We start from the raw sequence: 17,323 nt of genomic DNA on the forward strand, positions 1-17,323 counted from the left end.
TGGTCTTGTTCTGTACTGTACAAAGGCACGATGCGTGATCTGGAAAATGCCCATCGAATCGCTGGTTGCCCATTAACCCTGCACAGGCTGACTTTCGCAGGGGAAGTGGGACAGCAGGGCTTCTATCAAGTGGTTTGTCCTATGAAGTACTAAAAATACTAGGCATCCATCCATGTATTTTAACATTGAAGATCAATTTTAAAGAACCAGAAAACCTCCTTTAATAGAGAAATCTATTAATAATATACTTTTGCCTAAATTAGAATAGCTTTTTTTTTTTCCTTTTTGTGAAGAAGGAAATTAACTGGTCAGTTTCATTAACATCAATCTATCTTAAGCCTCAGAGCTGATTTAATTAGGTCATAGAAAATGTGAGCATCCAGTGACCATTAGACTGAAAATTGATGTGATTTATTTTTATTTTTTTTTTTCCCATTGCAGTTCCCCTTCTGCCTGTCCCAAACCAGCCTCGCTTGCCAGTGGGGCCACCAAGGTTTCCCGTGAGTACCCGTCGTGTCCTCATATTTGACCGTGCACGCTCTTTTATGTTCCTCTTTTTATGATTGTTGTACTTTTTACATCTGTCTGTGGTTTTGCTTTTTCATCTTTCATAGGAAATATAATTTGTTCACATGACGTGCTAAAACTGAATTTCAAAGGAACAATACCTGCTGCCCGCAGTAATGTGCCTACCTGTTGGCATAATGTAATGGCTTCATCATGTGTGAAACGTGGCAGCTTGTGCTGAATAATTTTCTGCCGTTTGGTGACCTCAGCGATTCATTGGAGAATTTGTAGGTTGAACTTGGACTGATTTCTAATGATAATGGCAAAGCTGCTTTTGATTTTCAACCTCTTAAAACGGGTAAAGTGCTAGAGCAGTCGGTAATGGACACATTTGGAAATATGACATATTTTCTGAAAAGCTGGCAGAATTATCACCATTTTTGTTTGGGCAAGCGTCGCATGCCATCTCTAGTGTCAATGTGTAGTCAGCAGTCAATTTTCCTTAGCAAAACCTGCCTGTGGGGAGTTCTCGTACCATTGCCAGCTTCAATTTACGAAGGGTTATATTGGTTTTCTGCTAGGCAAGTAGCCTGAAGTCTGCCTCCTGGTAAGAGCCGTACTATGAACGGGACATATGATTTATATCACCAGTGTTATTTCTGATTTCCTCTAGTCATAGCTTCTGTATGTCCATGACATATATTGATTACCTTTCCTTAGCTTATCAGTATCAGATTAGTGCAGACTCCCAGACCCCTCACTAAGCTACTGTGACTGTGGCTGGATGTATACGGAGCACGACAGCGTAGCTCTGGACGCTGTCTAGTAGATATTCCTGGGCACTGCGGCTCAGCTCCCATTCACTTCAGTACCAGAGACCGGCCATATACAGTGTATGGCACTGTGCTTTTCTGACTACATTTTTAGAAGTGCTAACTTTGGGCGCTGCACACAGATGAGAGGTGGGGTGCCGGATGTCAGCGCTGCACATAGCTGAGTGGTGGGGTGCCGGATGTCAGCGCTGCACACAGCTGAGTGGTGGGATGCCGGATGTCAGCGATGCACACAGCTCAGTGGTGGGGTGCCGGATGTGAGCGCTGCACACAGCTGAGTGGCGGGGTGCCGGATGTCAGCGCTGCACACAGCTGAGTGGCGGGGTGCCGGATGTCAGCGCTGCACACAGCTGAGTGGTTGGGTGACGGATGTCAGCGCTGCACACAGCTGAGTGGTGGGGTGCCGGATGTCAGCGCTGCACACAGCTGAGTGGTGGGGTGCCGGATGTCAGCGCTGCGCACAGCTGAGTGGTGGGGTGCCGAATGTCAGCGATGCGCACAGCTGAGTGGTGGGGTGCCGAATGTCAGCGATGCGCACATCTGAGTGGTGGGGTGCCGAATGTCAGCGATGCGCACAGCTGAGTGGTGGGGTGCCGGATATCAGCGATGCACACAGCTGAGTGGTGGGGTGCCGGATGTCAGCGCTGCACACAGCTGAGTGGTGGGGTGCTGGATGTCAGCGCTGCACACAGCTGAGTGGTGGGGTGCCGGATGTCAGCGCTGCTAACTAAATTCATCATGATTATCTAAAAAAAAAAAAAAAAGTGTGTGGTATGACACAAAAGTACTGTGTTCCCTTACTGAAGTACATTTCTTACGATGGTGACAGATTTATTAACGGGCACCTTCATCTTCAAGACTTGTGTACAAAACTCTAGTTTTGATGAATTGGTGTCTTAAGACCCCTATATACATTAGATAACTGTCAGCCAGTTGATCAGCTGATGGCGGTCTCTCCTGAATCCCATATACTCTGGAACACTTGGCTCGGATGAGCGTCCATATTTTCTCAGAGAGAGCAGGTACCACAATCCTCTGTACAGCCACCAAATAACAGCAGTCCCTGACATACCAGATGCTCTCCTTTTCTCTCCGGAGCTCGTCTATTGGTAAGAGTACAGCCGCCCCTATATTTCTTAGACTGTTGACCGAACCTGCTGATACTGGCGGGTTCGGACAACTTTAGTCTGATATCTATGGGTTCCTTTTTGTTTTGTAAGATTGTTTCCTCTGGGATATAGAAGTTGGCAAGTCCAAGGCTTGTCACGTGCTGTACGGGGGCCATGGTATCAGGTGGCAGGGGCTGACCTTTCATGCTCAAAGCTTTACGTGGCATTTCATGGAAATTATGCCTCAATGAAGCTGCTGTCCCAGCCTGGCTATGTGCATGATAGAATAAGCCGTGTGTCATGTCCTCTATCGGATTCAGCATGAAGTTTTCATTTTTGGACACCTACTGTTTCCACACACGTATATCTTAATATTAATGGGTGCTGAAGTGGAGAAGTAGCAGTGGACATTTTGTCATATCCGATGTGTAAGTGCCGCCGAGCAGATGCAGCAGGAGATGGGTCCAGCTGTCAGATCTAGTCAGGCTGCTACAGGCGGGATGCAGCTTAGGATGCAGCTTACATAATGCTGCACATCCTCCACTTGCTGGTGGGCCTCTGATTAATTACAATTACCATACATTATCATACCATCACATTTAATCATATCAATGAATTCCCTTCAGCCGTTGGCTCATCTAAATAAGGCTGCATTCACCATGCTGTTTTATGCTTTTCTGCTTTTTGTTTGGAAACCTTTAATACAGAAGTGTGTCTGCCACTTTTCCACTAAAAATGCTTTCTAAGGCATTTATTTTTAATGTCCTAATGAGATCTGTAGGAAGGATCAGGATATCACAATGTTGTTAGTGTTGTGTTCAAGGTAATCACAGTGTAAGCCTTGTGGAAAGTACTGATTTTTCCAGCCTTTCCATAAAGCTGGGATCTCCAACCTGTGCCTCGGGAGCCACATGTGGCTCGCAGCTTTCTGCCAGTTTGGTGCATTGGCACCACCAGTTTACCCAGAAGGTATTAAGAAAAGGTCTCCAGATGGTGACTTTTGTAAGTAGCCCCACATAGAAGAGCAGATCAGTATGCTCTCATACTTTCTTTAGGTGTGGAGAGAGAAATTAAGTGCTAAGCTGGACATAGGACAGTAAAAGTGGTGATTAATTCATGAATATCAAAGGAGGGTAAGGTGGGAACCCATAAATGCAAATTTACTTCCTTGGGGTGTTTTCTGTAGGAGACGTTTGGCTGTTGTTATACTGGTATTGGGGACTCTGAGTGTCAGTACTGTGGGGGAGGCATGAGCTGAATGTCACTATTTGGGGGCTTTGGATGTGTCTCACAATTGTGTCTCTCGGCCCTAAATGTGGCCCTCGACGTAAGAATGCTTGGGGTTAACTACCATAGAGAGAGAATAGATTGGTAGTACACGTGACCAAACAATGCTCCATTCTGTTCTCAGGATTGGTGGGGGTCTGAAACAGTCATCCCCCCATCCTGTAGGTACTTTCAGTGATGTACAAACCTTTTCCAGTTCTAAAATATTAAATGGAGGGTTTGTCATAATATTGATAGGAGGCCATCCCTTTAAAGGGAATCTGTCACCTATTTTTTCGACTATCAGCTGCCGACACCGCCATCAGGGGCTTATCTACAGGATTCCTGAAAGAGAAGAAAAACTAATTATACTATACTCACCCAGGGGTGGTCCAGGTCCGGTTTTGGTCCGATGGGTGTCGCGGTCCGGTCTAGCGCCTCCCATCTTCTAGCGGTGACGGCCTCTTCTTTGCTTCTCGTCGCGGCTCCGGTGCAGGTGCACTGCTCTGCCCTGTTGAGGGCAGAGCAGAGTACTGCAGTGCGCACGGCGCCAGGAAAGGTCAGAGAGGTCCGGAGCTGTGACGGGAAGCAAAGAAGAGGCCGTCACCGATAATAGATGGGAGGCGCCGGACCGCGACACCCATCGGACCAAAACTGGACCCGGACCGCCCCTGGGTGAGTATAATATAACTCGTTTTTCTTCTCTTTCAGGTTACATCGGGGGCTTATCTACAGCATTACAGAATGCTGTTGATAAGCCCCTGATGGCGGTGCCGGCAGCTGATAGTCGAAAAAATAGGTGACAGATTCCCTTTAATATCAGGACACAGTCCAATTTTCTATTGAAGATAGCATTCCTGTGTTCTGATTTGCTTTTCCCACTAATAGATCCCATAAGGGCCTGCAGAAGACGTATCGTTAACACAGTTAAAGAGCAAATACTTTTTAAAAAGTGTTTAATTCTCCAAATACAGAATTGAATTTGCATAGCCGGCTATATTGGTCATTAATCTCTCAGCCCCGTTCTCAATTGTCTGTCTGACCCTGTTTAACCATCATTAGTATTCTAATAGGACGCCTGCATACGGAGCAAAATTAATAAATGAAAACATGTTGTAGACGTTGGAAATAATTTATTGAAAGATTCATTAAGTTACAAAGACTTTAACACATTTAATTAGTCCTATGAAAGTAGAAGTGACCCTTCCTATAAAACTGATAAGTCTCATAATAGCTGTTAGATTTCCTTTTTTTTTTTTCTGGTTTTCTCTTTAAGATTAACTGTGTGCGAAGCAATTTATGCTAAGTTTCCATTCTTTTCACTGGTAGGCCAAGTTATCGGCAGGCCTTGAATAGATTACTTCAGATAGCATCATGTAATTAACAAGAGATGTGGAAATGTAAAGTATAATTTGTGTCGTGATTGTGTGCGAGAGAATGTTAATTTCTTAACTAGACGGATATTTAAGGGGATAAAAGAGCCAGAAAAATAGAGTGTAATTCTATAAAAGGATTAGGGCTTATCTCCTATTATTGAGGTGGTGGGATGGTTGGCATATTATGAAGCCAAAAGCCTTCTTTAATGAGGAATTTGTCGATTTCTTAAGACTTTTTTCCCCATTAAATTAGCCATTTGTTGATGACTTGGACTGAAGTTGCTTTTCGTATTTTTGTTCCAGAAGTATTTTTTTGTGAACTTCAAGTTTTTTTACTTGTTTTATCTGTATGTTCTTTTAGCCTTAAGAATGCTATTATTTGTTTCAAAAGGGCATGCCGGAGTTTCAGCCTGCGTCAAATCCCGTGCCGGGTAACTTCAATCAGCCGCCAAGGCTGCAGGAACCATGGAGGAATCCACCTCCGCCCCCACCACCACCACCACCACAGCCTGAACGAGAACCATTCTTCATTGGAGGTCAACCATTTCACTAGTTTTTTTTCTTCTTAGATTATTCAGAATGTGCCTCCGTATATAATTTGTGAGATCATTATAAATATTTATGTATACTTTTAGAAGAAGGTGACCAAATATATTGGCCAAGTGTACTACCATCTAAAGCTTCAAACCGCTTTCTATATTGATTAACCCTGCCCTTCGTTCCAGCTCTGCGTCTCCTCCCAACCGGAACAAATACTTTCCTAACCATTATCCACCTGACTTTGCAGCCAATCAGTGGCCTCATTGGTTAGGTCACCTCTTCTGGTCTGGCGGAGACTGAGATCTGCAGAGCTGGACCAAAGGGTGGATTCTGGGCAGTAAGGCTAGTTTCAGACTAGCGTTTCTGGGCGCAGCGCAGGGCCGCCACTAAGACCCGGCCGCGCCCCCTCCGGTCAGCTCCTCCTCTGATCGCATGACGCTGCATGCGATCAGCGTACCCTATATTTCTCTATCGCTTCATTGGGGGACACAGAAACCATGGGGTGTATGCTGCTGCCACTAGGAGGCTGACACTATGTATAGAAAAAGGTTAGCTCCTCCGCAGTATACACCCCACCGACCGGCACTCATTTCTTCAATTTAGCTTAGTGTCAGTAGGAAGTGGACACGGGTCTTTTATTAGACCCATATCTACCTCAGTGTGCGTCGTTTTCTTTTCAGGTTTTGCGGAGGGATGCAGAGTGAACGGTAACATCTGTAGTCCCACAAGGAGGCTATGAGTACGACGTGTACTGCCACCCCATATCCTCATAGCTCTCCACGGAAGGACCAAGAGCCCGAGCACGGACGCGTGTCAGGCGATCCAACTGGTCCCCGTCTCCCACCCACTCGCCCACCAGAGCCTGTCGGTCCGGAAGAGACACGAACATCCTTCAGCTGCATGATAGAGGTACATCTCTCCACAGGTACCAGAAGACATTGAACAGCGGCAAGACTAGAGGGTAAGTATAGGACCCTGAGCCCTCAGCAGCCTCTTCCTTTCCCTGAATTCCCCGGCTGCACTTATCTCAGTACTTTTCAGCAGCTGGGCTGCAATCAGGCCTCCATCTCCCCCTCCTCCCCAGCTGCACTTACTTCAGCGATGGTTGGCAGCCGGGCTAGTCATGGCTCCATTGAGGAGCGATCGCCGCGGCAGTGCGGCGCTGTTTCCGTGCCGCCCCGCGCTTCCCGGCGGCCGCCGCATTTACTACAGGCCCCGGCTTCAGTTTGGGCCTACTTCGGCGTCGCGGCCATGCCCCCCAACTTCTTCCTCAGTCGGGCTTCTCTCCCGGCCGTTCTAGGCCCGCCCACCACTCTCTTCCTCTGTCTCTGCGCTCCGGGGGCGGTGTTCATCCCCCTAGACTGCCTATAGGCAGCGGGTGGCGCCATCTTCCGCCTCCTTACTGCGGTCAGCCCGCCCCTTCCTTCTCCCTGTCTCCTCAAGGAAGCGCGCGCTTTTCTACCCTGCTCTTCTCAGGCGGCCGCCATTTTTTCTGCCTGTCAGCCGGACTCCGTCTCCTTCCCCATCGGGGGCTCCGCAGATCCAAACGAGTGGTGCAGCATTGGGGGACACAGCAAACGTTTGCTGGAAGCATCTACAGGACACTGGACCGCGAGTAGGCTCTGCTCTGCAGACTGACACCCTCCTCTGCCTCCTGTCCCCTAACCTTCCGGCACTCCTCCAGTGACTGTTTCCTCATTATGTCTAACTCTGCCTGATCGGGCTCGTCCCCCTTCTTCCACTTGTACTCTAGTAAAGTTTTTTGCATGTTCTTCTTGCAAACGCAAACTTCCCTCAGGTCAGTCCACTCCCCTCTGCCTTGACTGCAGCAATCCCATTCAGCCCGCCGCTCAGGAGCCACCTATTGCTCCGCATGAGAGTGAATCCCCCATTCCTGACTGGGCTTCTTCCCTATCTAAATCAGTGGCGGATCTCACCAAGGTGTCTCAGTCCTTGGTGGCCGTTCTTGATAAGTTGCCCTTGGACACTTCTGCACGATCCAGCAGGTCACAAGAGGTTCCATCTGAGCCAGCTGGCACGAGCCGCAAAAGGCCCAGGCAGGATCTCCGGCTGGAATCCTCTCCTCGCCCCAACTCACCACGTAGTCCGTCCCAGCAGTCTCCTTCCCGTGCCTCCTCATCTGAGTCAGGCGAAGCGTTCTCGGATGCGCCATCCGAAAAGATTTTAGAGCTGGATTCAGACCATGACGCGGACATGAAGGTTACGGTACAGAACCTCATTGCAGCGATTAACCATACTTTCGAGATCACAGACTCCCCTGCGAAACCCTCAGATGAGGAGGTTTCGTTCAGAAGGGAAGAAGCGTCTTCCAGAGTTTTCGCTTCTCACTCTGAGTTTGGCAAGCTCCTCACCAGGGAAAGAGACAATCCGACTAGGCGCTTTCAAAGAGGGAAGCGTTTCGGCGTGCTGTATCCATTTTCTCAAGAGCTCACCGACAGCTGGTCGGCTTCCCCCTCTGTAGACGCTCCCGTGTCCAGACTATCTAACAACACGGTCCTCCCGATTTCAGGTGTGGCGTCTCTGAAGGATTTTAACGACAGGATCATAGAATCCTTAGCAAAGTCAGCATTCGAAGCGGCTGCGACGGTGCTAAGCCCGGCCTTTGCTTCCACTTGGGTAGCAAAGGCCATAGCTACTTGGGTGGAGGATCTCCGCCAAGGCATTCTTGATGGAGCCCAACCAGAGAACCGGAGAACTAAATAGGCCTAAAGAAAGAAAGGGGAAATCTAAACTGCCCCAGAGCAGACCCCAAAGCAATAGGCAGCCCCCAACATATGACGGTGAAGCAAGATGAAAACACTAACACAGATAGAAAGATAGGTTGAGCAAACGATGGGGCCCAAGCTAACTAAAAAGGACAGGGCAGAAAAGCTGCTGTCTGCAATCCGTAAAAAACCCTACCAAAAAATGTCCCAACCGTCTGATAGGAAAAACAGACCCTGAAGTCGCTAGGACTTCAAAATGACTATATCAGCACTCAGGTAAATTCTGAAGACAGAGCAAAGAGACAAACTGATCAGAGACAAGCAATGGAACTCAGCATACCCCCGACCGGGGATGGCTGAACTCCAAAAAACAAGGTAAACAAAACAAACTAATAAGTTCAATAGCAGAGCAAAAACTTATCTTTGGGAAGCAGGAATCAGACTGGTCTCCAAGAATCCAGCAGAGAAATCAGCAGCGACTCAGAAGGGCGTCGACTGCCTTATATCCAGTCAGAATTTCCTGTTACCCAGTCATCATCTACCAGATCAGGTGTTTGGTAATCAGCCTCACTACCTTCCTTCACCAGAAGAGGGAGTTCATCAGACATCGACGGTGAAGGGGAAAATGAACTCACAACAGTGTATACTGCGGAGGAGGAGCTAACCTTTTTCTATACATAGTGTCAGCCTCCTAGTGGCAGCAGCATACACCCCATGGTTTCTGTGTCCCCCAATGAAGGCTCCGAGAAACAGATTTTACGGTAAGCAACCCAAAAATCCTGTTTTAGTGTTGGGTACGCTGGTCGTGCGCTGGTACACTTTTGCTGGCGCATCCGCCCTTTTGACGCTGCGCCGACGTGCGCCAAATGCACTGTTGCATTTTTGTGTGCTCGGCGCAGCGCCAAAAGGGCGGATGCGCTGGCAAAAAGTGTGCCAGCGTACCCAGCGCTAAATATAGGGTGCGTTGATCGCATGCAGCGTCATGCAACCAGAGGAGGAGCTTACCGGAGTGGGCGCAGCCGGGGGCGGGGCTTAGCGGCAGCCATGCGCTACGCTCAGAAACGCTAGTCTGAAACTAGCCTTAGTATAATTTCTTAATCACAATAACTTGCCAGTGATAACTTTTTTTTTTTTTTTTTTGAGTCAAAACTCCATTAAAGAGGACCTTTCACCAAATTTTTCATGGTGACTGGACACAATATGGAATAGTGGCTGCAAAATATATATATTTATAGATTTGATTACTAATATCACAATAAAAGAAATTGCTAATATCTCAGCAAAAGAAAAAAAAAGACAAAGTATTGTTATCTCATGAGTTAATTTCTGAAGTCCAAGTGGGTGTTTTTAGACTCTTTTGTATGATGCTGATCAATCATAAGCAGGCAGCAACACTCTAAAGAAAAAAAGAACTCTTTAGCTGAAAGCTTATTTCTCAGTGTGTGAGATGTATAATGTCAGGCAGCCCTGATCTCCTGGTCTAACCTCGTGTGTGGGGAAGGGTGGTGCAGCTGAGTTAAGCTATGTCACATTACAAACCCTTCTCTCACATGCATGTCTGCTGTGCTCAAGCAACTTGTAATAGCTCTGCAGTTGTTATATCTCACATAGGAGTAGCCTGCCCATTCTGGACTAAGTTTCTATTATTATTATTATTATTATTATTATTATTATGCATTTATATAGCGCCATTTATTCCATAGCGCTTTACATGTGAAAAGGGGAAATATAGACAAGTATAATAAACATGCGTAAGACAAGGGACACACAAGAACATAAGGAGAGGGGACCCTGCCCGCGAGGGCTCACAGTCTACAGGGATAGGAGAGGGTAGAGCAGGTCGTGCGGTGGTTCAGTAGACCGAGGATCATTGCAGGCTGTAGGCTTGTCGGAAGAGTTGGGTCTTCAGGTTCTATGAGATGTAATGACACCCTGCTCTGATCCCACTACAGAGCAATTACAAGCTGAACATAGCAAACATAAGTGTGATTACTGCCACACCTTCAGCCAGTGGGGGGGGGCATTATAGCAGAGCTGACAGTGCTGTGAGAAAAGAGCTGATAGAAGGGTTTGTAATGTAACACAGGTAAACTCGACTGTGCTGCTTTTTTTCCCCACAGAGACGTTATTTGAAAAGTGTTGGTCATCTGTGCTTTCTAATCATGCATGAGGTTAGACCAGGAGATCAGAGCTCTATCCTCACACACTGAGAAACTTAAAGCTGTGATGGTGCATGTTCTTGTTTCCTTTCTAGTGTTCCTGCATGCTTATGATTGGTCAGCATCGTACAGGTAGAAGTATGCGCCATTGGTGAAAACTGACTGATAATACTCACTTAATCTAAACTTTTCTTTTTCTTACTCATTAGTTGCTAATTCTTTAATTGCTAATATTTCCGCAACAGAGAGGGAAATAAAAAAAAAAAAAAATTAACTTAAATTTAATTGGCGGGTTTGACCAACTTTTCTGTCTGTGTGGGTGGGCTCCTAAACTAGTGAATGTAACTTTTTTTTTTTCATGATTTTCACATTTCTGTTGTACTTACAACTCTCCTTTTGTTTCCCCACAGAGCCACGGTTTCCCAACCATCATTTGTTCAATCAGAGAAATCCTCCTCCTCCTGTTCCTCCTCCACCCCTTATGAATCCCAGTCACCCAGTTCCAAACCAAAATGTTCCACCATTCAATCCACCTGGACAGGGTTTTAACCAGCCGCCACCACCGCCGGCCCGATTCAGTCAGCCCCAGTCTAACTTTAATCCACCTGGGCCAGGTTCACAGCCAGGATTCAATCCGCCTGGGCCTCAAGCAGGCTTCAACCAGCCAGGCTTTAACCAACCTGGTCCGCAGTCTGGCTTTAATCCACCAGCCCCTCAGTCCGCATTTAATCCACCTGGCCCTCAGCCTGTCTTTAACCCTTCAGGTAACCAGCCAGGGTTTAATCAGCCAAATTTCAACCAGCCAGGATTTAATCAGACTGGACCTCAACCACCATTTAACCCACCAGGACTTAACCAGCCTGGATTCAACCAGTTAAACCCTGGACCACAAGCAGTATTTAACCAACCAGGATCTGGTCTTCAACCAAACTTTCCTCAGCCTGGACCTCAGCCAGGGTTTAACTCCCCAGGTTTTTCTAGAGAGCGTCCTGTTCGTATCAACATACCATCTCCAAATTCATTGGGAATGCCTCCATTTAGCCAACCTTCAGGCAACATTAGACCCTTTGCTCCACCAAGGCAGCAATTTCCATCAGGACAAGCATTTATTCCACAGGTTTGTACATATTTGCATCATGTACAGTGTTCAGTTATCGACAGGGTATCTTCCTGAAATGGAAATGTTAATAATCCATTAGAGGTTGTCCCCGTTGAGAAATCTTTCCTCTTAACCCCTTCACTAGCTGGCGACTTCTTTTTCTTTTTTTCCTCACATTCTTCCAAGACCATAGTTTCTTTATTTTTCTGGCCATGTAGCCATATGAGGGCTTGTTTTTTTTGTGAGTGCTTTTGAATGACACGACCATTCATTTTACCATATAGTGCACTGGAAAACGGGGGAAAAAATTCTAAGTGAGTTGAAATTGCAAAAATAAAAAAGTGCAGTTCCACAATTGTTTTTTTTTGGCTTTATTTACCATATTCACTATGTGGTAAAACTGACCTATCAATATGATTATCCATGTCAGTATGCAGATACCAAACGTGTAGGGTTTTTTTTTTTATTTAGGTGGTGAAAAATAATTAAAAAAAAAAATTTGTAAATGAAGAAAAATTTGTCGCCATTTTTTATGACCCGTAGAGTTTCCATTTTTTGGGATCTTGGGCTGGGTGAGGGCTTATTTTTTACATACCGAGCTGACATTTTTATTGATACCATTTTGAGGTATATACAATGTTTTGATTTCCTGTTATTTCAATTTGCTGATTGGATTAATCTGTTATTTTGATCAACCGTTTCTGAACTCAGCGATACCAAATTTGCATTTTTTTAATTGTTTTATTTTTTTAATGCAAATAACAAGATTTTAACTTTTGTGGGTTTTTTCATATTTTTTTAACTTTTTTCTTTTTTTTTTTTTTTTTTTTCTTTTCAGTTTTTACTGTTTTGAATAGTCTCCTTAAGAGACTTGAAGCTGCCATCATCTGATCATTTTTGTTGAACATAGCAAATCTTCAGTAGTCCTATGAATGCTGGTGTTCACAGGAGATTTGCAATACCAGGCATGGGGGGGTCATCAGTAGATCCACAGCTGTCATGACAAGCCATTGGCGCCCCTTGATCACGTGTCGGGCTCCGAATGGCAGAATGAATGACACACTTCGGTCAGCACATGTTCAATCTCCCTTTCAGAGATTGACAGCGAGCTTTAACTGTTTAGCAACCACGGGCTGAGCACCGCTCCAACTGCGTCTGTTATGGCTGATTAAATTACCTGTTAAGTGCGGGGAAAGATGTTGGCTCAGCGTGCAAGCCCATATCAAAGGCAGGAACACTACCTGTGATGTACATGCAAGTCAAAGATGGTGAAAGGGGTCAATGCACAGTTTGTAAAAAAAAAAAAAAAAAAATAAAACCTCTGCCTGGTCTTTGTTATTCGACTGCAACATCACTGCAACCAATTGCCGAGCTCAGCCGCTCATGCCATCTACATGGGCCGTGCCACTGAGCTCAATGACTGCATTGACATACCGTCATTGCTGTAGTCAAATACCAGAGACAACAGCAGTGGTAGAAGCACAGTGCTGTACCCTGGAGGGGTTAAAAAAAAAAAAAAAAAAATAGTTTTGAAGGTTTTTTATTTCTGTTTTTTTTTTTTTTTTTTTACATCGAACTCTGCATCAAGAGAAAATATTTCTGAAAGGGGACAGCCCCCGTAAGGCCTGATTTTTAGATGTCAATGATTTTTCTTTCGCATAAGTGCATCTGTTTTTACCATCAGGGTTTCGTCAGTGATTTTAACTGATGAAAAAAATAAGTTCATTATCCATTACAAGATTAATCATGGACAGCACACGGATTGCTCACTGATGCTGTCACTAATTTTCTTGTACCCATAGACTTCCATGGGTAATTTTGATCGATGACTGTGATCAAAATCAGACACGTTGCTGTGATTTTTTTTTTTTCTTTGCGGACTGCCCGTTCGCAAAAACAGACATGGGAACAGATCAATAGTTTACAATTTACGTGTTAAAAGGCAGAACACTCACAGATGTCTGAATGAAGCCTAAAGTGGTTTTTTTTTTTGTTTTTTTTTAACTTTATTGTAATATGTAGGTGACATGATGTTGTGACACTAATATATTCAGTACCAGTTTATACAATGGTTTTCCTTTTTTTTTTTGGAATATGAACATTGTAGATTCAGAATGAAGGTTTTATTTAAATTTGTAATAAATCTCCAACAGTAAGTTTATAAAAAACACCCAACACCACCGCACCTCAGTCTCCATGCTCCATGGTGGGCACCACACGTGTTAAAAAAAAAAAAAAAAACACCCACTCCCCTTTTCTACACCTCATACTGACATGGCTTGGCAGTTGTTCCCAAAAATCTCACTCGTCGACTCCTCAGACCACATTACATGTTTCCACTGATCTAGTGTCGAGTACTAGTGTTGCTTGGGCCAAACATGTCTCTTCTTATTTACAGTCCTCAGTAGTGTCTTTGTTACAGCAATTTGACCATAAGGGTCGGCTCCTTGAAGTCTCCTCTGCATAGTTGATGTTGAGATGTGTCTCCTACTTCATATTTGGGCATCACTTCAGGGATGTTGTGTGAGGTGCTTTCAGTTTGAGTCTGAGCTAAAGGGGGTTTTACACTAAGCAATATCGCTAGCAATATCGCTAAAACGTCACTGGTTTTGTGACGTTATAGCGATATTGCTAGCGATATCGCTATGTGTGATACTTACCTCCGACCAGCTCCCCCGCTGCTCATCGCTGATCGCGCGAGAATGTCCGGCTCCATTTCTCGTCGGGCGCTTCCTGCTGGGCTTCCTGCTGTGACGTCCAGCGACGCGTGGACGCGGGCGGGAGGACGCAGGATCGCTGTGTGTGAATGGTAAGTATCGTCCGCTGCATCGCTGCTGCATCGCTGTGAGATCTTTCTGTATGAAAGCTCACTAGCGATCACTTAGCGATGCACCAGCGATCCTGACCGGGTCGGATCGCTGGTTGGATCGCTGGTGCATCGCTAAATGTAAAAGGGCCTTTATCCTCTGCAGCAGAGATTACCTCTTGGACTTCCTTTCCTGGGGCGATCCTCATGAAAGCCAGTTTCATCATAGCGATTGATGGTTTCCATGGCTGTACTTTAAGATACCTACAAGGTTCGGAAAAGGTTTGATTTGACCGACCATGTCTTTAAGTATTGATTGTCACTTTTCTTAGTAGACTTTTTCTTGCCATATTCTGGCTTAGAACAATTTTGGGATATGGCTCAGCACTTTATGGAGCTGTGTACAATCCTCTGCAAAACACAACCGATGGTGACAAACGCTTTCTGAAGGCCATTGGTTCCACAAATGATCTTTTGATGAGTCATTCCTGCCCATTGGAAGCCATTTGAGGTAGCTACTTGGTGAAGCTGCTTGAGAGAGAATGGCAGAAGGGTGTAAAGCTGTCGCCAAAGGGGACTTCTTTGAGGAATCTAAGGTTTAATAGATAATCTGGTTTGTGCAACATGCACTTCTTTACTCCCTGTTTCCATATGTGATCCTTTACAGTTTTGCTGCCTTCACTCTGAATCTACTATATGCACATTCCAATAAGAACAAGGAGAACTATTTCATGAACAGCTGTGTCCGTACATTTGCCTGGTAATGTACATATTGGTCTCATCCTGTACTTGTCACTTCAGCCTTTTTCACAGACAGAGCATGAGATCAGAACTGTCCGTCAATATCCTCCAGGTGAAAAGCACAGCACATAAAGGCTTATTCACACATCTGTGTTTGGTCAGTATTTTGCATCAGTTTTTGTATGCGAAAACCAGGAGTGGAACGTACAGAGAAAAACGATAATTGAAAGATTGACACCTGACCTAGTTTTAGCATAAAAATACTGATGTGTGAATAAAACCTAAGAATCTGTTTTTCAGTTGTAGGAAGCAAATGGGCCGATCTGGCTAGATGCTCAGCCATTTTGTGAGGAAAGAGGTGCACCTGTCTAATTTATTAGGGATTGCCACAAAATCAAGTTCCCAATGCAACTGTTAAACCAAAAAATAAAATGTCTGACCTCTTGAACTTCTAGCACTTCGGGTTTTCACATTTTCAAAAATGTTTTATCCACGTTCTTGTGGTTTCTTGTCGTTCATTTGAAGCTGGTTTCTGAGTTCGGACTATGTTTGTACCGCACCTTTCTATAGGGCCAAATGCAGCCTCCAATACAGCCACTACATCAACATCACCACCATGGGGTGCCACCAAAGCCTCCAATGTCCACCCAACAGCCACATCCATTTAGAGCACAGACACCCCAGACTCCTACCCATAGAATGCCAGGACAGCAACGACATGGGCCTTTAAAGCCCAGACAGGTAATATGGCATTAGAAACAGTCTTTGTCATTGCTCTTACTGTTCCAGGAGGAATTTAATGTTAGTTTTTTCCTTTTTACAGACTACTCCGGGTCAGAATATAGCAAAAATTCACAACCCACAAACTGCACATCAGAGGAATAGCAATTTAAGGGAGTTGCCCATTGCGCCCTCCAACTCGGCTGCAGAAATGAACCGGAGACGATCGGCACAGGTTAAACCTCTTGGAACCACAACACCACAAGCAAAGCCAGAAACTCCTGTCATTGCACAAGCTGCAAAATCTCTGAGCACGAACAACCCGGTTAAGCAAGAACCAAAGATTGAAGAGCAGGTTAGTAATATTACATACATTAGTCAGTAGGGTGAAAGTAAGATGTGTCTATCAAGTCTAGTTGGTTGAGTTAAGTGGTGGTGTACCTTTTAGAATAAGTGATCCAGAGGAAGGTAAAATCTCAAACTGCAGTTGCCCTAAAAAGAGAGATTGTCTCTTCTGTTTCACAAAATATTCGGACTGGCTCAATATTCAGATAGGATTGATACTTTTTCATAAGCAGGAAGATATTGTGTTTTTATTTAGGCGATAAGCTGCTTCTGCTGAAACGAAGTGTCACGATACTGCAGCAAAATTTACTGGGGCAATGGGTTCCTTCCCTGTCCCTATAGCTAGTAGGGCCTTAGGCTATCCTTGTTCCCCAGATTACCCCTGAAGGTAGAGATGCCGGAGTCTCGTACCTCGCTATGCTCGTATATGCATGCCAATTTGTTTCTGTCACCATCCACGGAGGTATGAGACAGGAGTGTATAGGGTAACACAAGCCTAAAAGACAGGGATAAAAGAAAACTACAATCATACAAATGCACACAACCGAATGGAAATCAAGGGAACTGTAGGAGGGACAAACCAGATTGGGAAAGGATTAGGATAAGCACAATACCAAATCCACGCAAATATCTCCTGTAAATTGACACCAACCGACTGCTACTAATTCAAACTACTCCTTCAACACTAAACTAGGAAATTGAAAACTATCACCAGTAATTCCTTAGTAGAAAAGGTGAGCATATATACCTGAGGAGTGGCCAACACAGAACAGCTGAGACAATTCAGGATGGAGAGCTCTGGGCAATAGACAGACCTGATTAACCCTTGCAATGACAGAGCAAGGAAAGCTTGCACTGCTAAAAGGAAGGTGAAGCAGATCAAATACGTGCTGGGGGTTTGTGTAACCAGACGCTTAGATCTGCTGGCCCCTCTTTGTCTCGGTATCCACGTGACAGGAAGGATGCTGATGCAATACCATCATGTAATACAGTGAGCTGAAGGGTGACACACTTTTTGCAGTGAATTCAGAAAATTTGGGACAAACTAACAATAACTTTTTACAGTAATAAGTGCATTTAGTCCACAACAATTCAT

The 17,323-nt window shown here is 45.1% G+C and overlaps 1 protein-coding gene across 7 annotated transcripts in view; it reads left to right on the forward strand.

Moving 5' to 3' along the window:
- Positions 1 to 17,323, forward strand: part of RBM33 (RNA binding motif protein 33) — a 193,186-nt gene that overhangs the window by 88,273 nt on the left and 87,590 nt on the right. For all 7 annotated transcript variants that reach the window (XR_012233418.1, XM_073581583.1, XM_073581585.1 and 4 more), the window contains exons 10-14: positions 442 to 500; positions 5,483 to 5,627; positions 10,927 to 11,633; positions 15,733 to 15,903; positions 15,986 to 16,237. Coding sequence is in view for 6 of the 7 variants with exons in the window: in XM_073581583.1 (XP_073437684.1) it covers positions 442 to 500; positions 5,483 to 5,627; positions 10,927 to 11,633; positions 15,733 to 15,903; positions 15,986 to 16,237 (1,334 nt within the window). In the remaining variant the exon portion in view is untranslated. The remainder of the gene's footprint in view (positions 1 to 441; positions 501 to 5,482; positions 5,628 to 10,926; positions 11,634 to 15,732; positions 15,904 to 15,985; positions 16,238 to 17,323) is intronic.

This window comes from Dendrobates tinctorius, unplaced genomic scaffold (genome assembly GCF_039654945.1).
Source record: "Dendrobates tinctorius isolate UK_male_01 unplaced genomic scaffold, ASM3965494v1 ptg000070l, whole genome shotgun sequence".
Classification (NCBI taxonomy): Eukaryota; Metazoa; Chordata; class Amphibia; order Anura; family Dendrobatidae; genus Dendrobates; species Dendrobates tinctorius.